The following is a 7152-nucleotide window of genomic DNA, read 5'->3' as shown; positions in this document are numbered from 1 at the left end:
AAAGAAAAACTTTAAAGGTTTCAGTTTTTTTTATTAGAAAACACAACATTTACGTTAAGAATCAATATAAACAGAGTTCATCAGAGTTGAGGCATCTTGAGAACGTCTGCTGTTCATCCTGGATTTCAATCTCTAGGTCTTGAGGTCTTCTTCTGGTCTTCTGAGCTGACTGAAAGTTGTTGGCTACCATTTTCCCCACGCGGATCTGAGGAATTGATGCCCACAGGCCCAAAACTGAAATGTTATAAACCTTGGATATAACCAATGCCAACTCAGGAGGAGAGTGACATCACGGTCATCTACCCCTGTTTCATAGTAATCTGTCTGCTAATTAGAATGACAGGATCATTTCTGTTCTGTGCTCTTTCACACCTTCACCAGTGATACAGTGATACAACTGTACTCTAATTAAATTGGGCGATAATTAGGTGCCAAGGTATGAATAGAAGTGAAAATGTGTGTTATATAGACATCTTTTGCAGTCAATAACGCTCTCTGCTCTGTTGATATGCATTCAATGATTATGCATCATACTCTAAAATCAAACTCCAAAACTGAAGCTGTAAAGTTAGAAGCACTTTTTTAAACACTGCCTTGCAAAAGTATTAAGACCGCTTGAATTTTTTTTCACATTTTGGTACATTACAGGAGCTTCTTGAATATACTATGCCGACAGTGAAACGTGGGGGTGGCAGTATCATAATAAGGGAATGCTTTTCTTGAGCAAGAAGAGGGAAGCTTGAACGGAGAGAGCGAAAATTACAGAGCTAAAATATAAGGCAACTCTGGGAGAATACCTGATAGAGGGTGACTTGGGTAGGGTAGAGGTTCACCTTCCAGTGGGACAAAGACCATAAACATAAAGCCAGAGCTATGATGCAATGGTTCGGATCACACCATATTCATGTGTCTTTCCTCTTCACAATTATGCTCTACTTTGTGCTGATCCATCACATAAAATCCCCTTTAAACACACCGAGGTTTGTGGTTGTAGCATTAAATGTTAAAAGGTCGAGGGGTGTGAACAGGTTTGAAAGCCACTTATTGTGCAGAGAGAGTGAGGTGTCTGACTTCTTAATAAGGCACATCAACCCAGTTTGAGAAACACATAGATTAGATGGGCCTTTGTTTAATGTTAGGATGTTGAATAAGTAGAGAAAATACATAAAGATTAAAATATTTAAGTTAAAACATCAGTTTTAACTTAAAGAAATTGCTACAGGGCACCAGTTCCTTAGTCTTGTCATTACCACTTTCATTTCTCGCATTAGCAGATAAAGATAGCAGCCCTTAGAAATGTTATCCAGTATAATATCGGACCTTTTCTTTCAGTTCTGATATTTGTACGCAGAACTTCATCTTTGCCTTCACTGCAAGAGCCATGTGACTTACTGTAAATGATTTACCTTATCTCCGTCACTGTGCTGCCTCTACATTTTGTGCTTGGTGTCTGTATTTGGATACAAGTGTCTATTTTATGGCTTGCGTTGGTGGATAGAGATGTAGACGAGCGCTTGGTGTGTGTGTGTGTGTGTGTGTGAGAGAGAGAGAGAGCGTACACGGCTGGGCCGTGTCTGTTCAAGTGGACAGACCCCACCCTGCCACGATCAAAAGGAAGTAATTGCAGCTTGTTTCCTGTAATTAAAACTCTCTCTGAAAACTGGACCACTTCAGACATCTTGAGAAGCTCTGAGAGAGGGAGAAAGGAGGACATGTGGGGCAGGAAGAGAGACTTCTGAGAAAAAGGGAAAAGAGGGAGTTTGCTTTTCCCTGTGTGTGTGTGTGTGTGTGTGTGTGTGTGTTAGGGAGTTTAGGAGACCCACCTTTTGCAAACTGGAGGAGTTGAGCTGAGTCTTATCTATGATCTTTACAGCCACCTGGAAGCAAAACAAGAACGTGTGAGCTGATCATCTCGCCTTTTTTCATTTATTACACTTGAAGAGCTGTTGAATCTCACTCAGAACCCCCAGCCTGTGACAGCAGAGCACACAAAATAGACTCACACTGTTATCTTTTTAGACACATATCGCTGGAACGGTACAGTCCTGCAGTATTAGCACACAATCACAGCCCGATCACAGTTGCGTAATAAGACAAAATACAGAGAAACACACACACACACTCATGGGGATGGTTTTGGCTCTAACCAGTAATCAGGTCTATAGTTTATAATCCTCCAGTGGTGAACAGTGAAGGAGACAAAGATATAAAAAGGAATCAAAGAGGAGGAGAAGAAAACTAAACAAAATTGAGGAATGGGAGGGATTTCAAATGAGAGCTGAACAAGAACAAAAGAACAAAGTACAAAGGCAGGGCAACAAAGAATCATCTCTTCAGAAGGAAACAGAACAGGGAGGTCTACTTCTCTCTGATATTTCTGTCAACTAGCGTCCTCCCTTCAGTCCTCTTTCTGGTTGTGCCTGTCTGACTCCCTTGTTTTCTGTGTGTGCCAGCAGGTCACGTGGTGTGTTATCAGGATGTCAGGCACTGGGCTGTCTTAACATATTAACAGAGCTCGCCCTCTGCACTCTTTCTCCCACATGCAAAAAATAAAACGAAATCAACAGCAGACTCGACTGGGCATTGGAGCAAAGTCCAACATGGGCTCAGGTTTTACCCCTTAAAGGGACAGGTGGCCAGCTTACATCACAACTGTGATTCAGAGGGAACCGGAAACATTCAGGCTTTTCTTTTCAGCCTCACAGTGGCTGATACAATCTGCTGCAGTCGATGTGCTTTCTCTCCAAAGCCGTGCAAAGCTTTAGATCAGATCAAACTTGCTCTGTATCAAATATGTGAGCCTTTCTGTATCCCTAGCAACCAGGAATCCAGTTTAACCATTTAGAACGCTGCCAAACATTGAGAATCAACTCCTATTTTAACCATTTTATCTGATAAAACCTCTAAGCCTTGTGGTCTGTTTTTTATTTTTACAGTTTGGGGAGATAAAATATCTCGTAGCTAAAATTGTACTAAAAGAACAAGAAGTCATCAGGTTTACATACAATAACAATGTCCTTTACAAGAAATTTAAAATGTTCATCCAAAGCAATCAAGACAGAAATCGATAACAAACAACAGACTATGCAAAGGAAGTGTGTTATAGGTAGGACTGCAACTACTGATTATTTTAGTCGATTAATTTAATGTCAATATTTTTCCCTGATCAGTCAAGCAGTCAACAGCTAATTTCATTCATCCCTGCTTTCTGCAGATTTTCTCAAACCCAGGATCTTTTTAACCAGCAGCTGCATTATCATATGAATTACCCAGATATGTAAAATAATGACTTATAAAATAAAAGGTTATTAATATTACTTTGAGTTCTAACTCCAAATCTAAAATAATGAAGAAGAGCCAAACTTAAATTGGATTATTCTTCACTGAATTTTTAAAGCACAACTTGTGATCTGTGGAACTTTTATTCTGTTTATGGAATAATAATAATAATAATAATAAAAAGCACAAATATGTCTTTAGTGCTTTATTTTGCATCTAAAAACCTTTTCAATGTCTGTGTAAAAATAAAACCTAAACACATCATTTAACAAAGCAAGCAGTGCTTAATACAGACTGAAAAACCCTGTTAAAATCAGTTTTAAAATGTGGTAGTACTTGTAAAACTTGTTTTTTTATCGAGGTGTTACTTGCTCTAAAAAGTTTGAGTCCCACTAGTCTAGTGTCAATAAAAACAGAGGGTATCCAATTAGAAACCAACAATAGTAAGTACCATCAACAGTGACATTAAAAAGCTGAGTAAACAAAGCAAACAGAGGAGAAAATGCAGCTGGTGCTGGAGGCTGATGCATTGTACCAGAGCTGCTACTAAAGGAGGCCTCTAGCTGTACAGCCTGCATTCAGCTTGCTGACAGACAGCGGAAACGGTTCTGTTCCCACAACTACCTGCTGTGCATTGCACAACATTTTCACCTGGTTCTACGGGACTGGTCAACAATAAAATTTTGCCTCAACAGTTTCTTATTGTGGTTGACGGTGATAATATCGATTAATCTTTGCAGCCCTACATTAAGGTATGAAAGGTAAGGTAACTTTGACTGCATTGGCATATAAAATTATACTCTCAACAAAAAGAAAGGTTCATATATTTTGCTGCAAAACCACTAGAGGTGTGGAAACATTTTCATCCAAAAGGGCTAATGACACTGGTGCAAGTAACACCATCTGACAAATGCCTTCTTCCAACTGATCAAGAAGAACCTTCATATTTACACGCAAGCAAAAAGTCCTGGTAGTAATGGTAAGGCTGACCATCTTACTGCCCTCTTCCTCGTGATATATCAGCATAAACAAGTTCGGTGCCAACCATGACATAAAACTGGAACCTGATCCTCAACAATACTTGCTCGCAGTGGCCAAACACAACAGCTTTTCATGTCCATATCGTTTGGACAAAGGTTCAATCTAATCTGTAAAAAGAAAAAAAACACTTGACAAACCTCAACTACCTCACATCAGGTATAGATGGAAATACTTGCCACCTTGGAAGAAAATGTCTGATGTCAACAGTTAGGTATTTCCCCACGGCAACAATAAACGAGCTTAAGAATGTGAAAAGAAACCTAAAACCACATGATCTGAATAAAGCATTATGTCTGTGTGTGTTTATGCCCACCTCTTTTCCAGTGAGGACATGTCGTGCCAGTTTGACCTTGGCGAAGTTGCCTTTGCCGATGGTTTTCAGTAACCGATAGTTACCGATGTGCGGCTGATCGTCTGACGGGGCCGTGGACCCCGAGTTCGGACATCGCGACATGCTGTATCGACCGGATGAAGACTTCTGCTCCTGCAGAAACAGACAGATGTGTGAGTGTGAGGTAGTGTGATGGGCTGTATAACTAAAAAGACATGAAGGCCAACACTCCAAACTGCCTTCTCGTTCTTTGCAGGTTTGCACTTAGTGCTCCTTGTTTTCCAAATATCAAAAACAAAGGTTTGATATATGAGATGTGTCCCACAAGGGCGGATCTCCTTTAGACCCAGATGCTAATGTTACCTGGGACTAACATGGGGCAGAATAATGTCAATATAGTGAACTATGAAGGACTGCAGATTTTGGGACATTTTTTAACCTTTAGGAACAAATATAACAGGATTTTTAAAGGACATCTTTAGTGTAATAAATAATTCAGTATGAGACATCTGTGTGGCCATTATCATGACGCTACAGCTAAGAGATTGTTATAAACAAGTCCACAGTCACACATCTTCTCATAGAAAATCTGGGTGTCTGTCTACTGACCCGCTTACTTTTCCCTGGTTACATTGGATAAAGACTGCTTACAAGACGCGAGACAAAAACCTCAGTCTTTAGAGGGCAGGTCTGGGTCGAGTCTGAAGCCTTGCGACTCAGTTACAAGTCTGAAAGTCTAGTCACCACCTGTAGTTCTGTAGATCTCAATATTATGAATAATTAAGCCATGTAGTTTGCCAGATACCGTAACATGTATGTACAGTATATTTGGCATGAAACTGCAGCATGATTAGAGGTTTGATGTGGAAGCTCTAAAGACAAAGTTTGCTCTGAACTTTCGTCTAAAGGGAGTTAAAATTAAATCATGTTCCCTGCTAGTATGAAGCCCACCTTTTTGTTTTATCCTTCTTACATCCCAGTCCATGATTGTCTGCTGACAAAAGATTCAGATTTCGCCTAAAATTAAGCCAAATATAAAACAAATATTTTCCTCTACCAATTTTTATTTACTTCTTTTTTTGTCTAATCAGTGTGATTTATTCGAAAGCAATGAATTTACATCCTCGGGGTAGTTTGGTTCTTACTTTAGGAAACGTCAACATACTTTAAAACGTTCTGTAAAGACATTATAAACTAAAATTACTGTAGTTGATTCTGCTGTAGACAGTAGGCCCTTCATCTCCAACCCACGCTGGAAAAAGAAAACAGAACCTTGCTGTGCTGGCAGGTTTTGCATGGCTGGCAACTGTGATTGGGTTTCAACTCCAGGAAAGGGTCACAGCAATTGTGTGTGTGTGTGTGTGTGTGTGTGTCAATGTATTTCCATGTGTGTGATCTGAGCGGACAGGTGATGAGGATCAGGGTCAGAGGAGAGGACGACTGGCTCCAGGGTGACGAGACACAAACACTCACACCCAGGCAATGAAACAAACAGTGAGAGCGCACAGAACCTAGAATAAAGTGTTATACAGTAAGGCTGTTGTGTGTTGCCGTACACACAGGCAGAAAGTACACACACCTCTCTGAGGTTTGCTACCAACAGCAAAGATGACGCAATGACATCCACACCATCATAGTGATGTAAAGAAACTCATTATTTATTTCCAACTCCAACTACTCATAAAAAAATTAATTAAAGCTGCAAATTACCTAGACTTCATATTTTTTATACCCCTGTCGTCCAGTCATGGGAAACAAGAACCTTCATGAAAACTCCACCAGCTTAGTGTGGGGTTCTTAGCCCCAGATGGTATAATCTAATGTCTGCATCTCAACCTCCCCCACAACCTTCCTCATCCTGACAGTGCAGACATGAATAAAATGTAATAGGCCAGATTAAGCATTAACAAAAGCAGGGGAACAAGGATTTAAAACAAATGACCGTTAAGGGAAGGCAAGAGGCTCTTATGTGGCCTTGTGGGAGGGATGAAGCCAAAGATTTTTATTTTGGGACTCTGTGGGAGAGGGACGCAGACCAACTGTCCTATATAAGAACCATTAAAGACAATAAGATGCAAACGGAGCACTCAAAGTCAATGTAAAGATCGGCTGCTGCCCTCATGTTTCTGGAATCTAAGTATTTGTGACCAGGTCCACTATGCATTGATTTTTCTCAAGTACTGCTGACTCAAACCCCATAAGCAGGTCATTTTATACTCTAGACAAAATATTAGTGTAGATTAAACATTTTCAAAATGATGAGCCATAATTTTTGATCTACTTTGATGCCCTGTTAAATACTGTCAAGCCTTGATGGGAAAGCTAAATGGAAAAGATGTCAATACTGCATGCCAACGCTAAATGAGGGACAACAGCCTAACATGCAAACTTTTAAAGTGCTCCCACATGGCAGCAAAGTGCTGCAGGAGGCAGAGGAGAAGCTGTGAACTAACCTGAAAGTAATAGGAAACCTTGTGAGAACCTTTGTTTCAAAAAGACGT

At 40.1% G+C, this 7152-nt stretch overlaps 1 protein-coding gene across 12 annotated transcripts in view; it reads right to left on the bottom strand.

Moving 5' to 3' along the window:
• mark2b (MAP/microtubule affinity-regulating kinase 2b) overlaps positions 1–7152 on the bottom strand; it is a 64832-nt gene that overhangs the window by 34041 nt on the left and 23639 nt on the right. For all 12 annotated transcript variants that reach the window (XM_047386428.1, XM_047386425.1, XM_047386429.1 and 9 more), the window contains 2 exons: positions 4634–4804; positions 1824–1877 (listed from right to left, as the gene is read on the bottom strand). In XM_047386428.1, the coding sequence (XP_047242384.1) occupies positions 1824–1877; positions 4634–4804 (225 nt within the window). The remainder of the gene's footprint in view (positions 1–1823; positions 1878–4633; positions 4805–7152) is intronic.

Source organism: Girardinichthys multiradiatus, chromosome 14 (assembly GCF_021462225.1).
Source record: "Girardinichthys multiradiatus isolate DD_20200921_A chromosome 14, DD_fGirMul_XY1, whole genome shotgun sequence".
Lineage (NCBI taxonomy): Eukaryota > Metazoa > Chordata > Actinopteri > Cyprinodontiformes > Goodeidae > Girardinichthys > Girardinichthys multiradiatus.
Note: the sequence above shows the minus strand (reverse complement) of the source record. Positions and strands in the feature narration are given on the sequence as shown.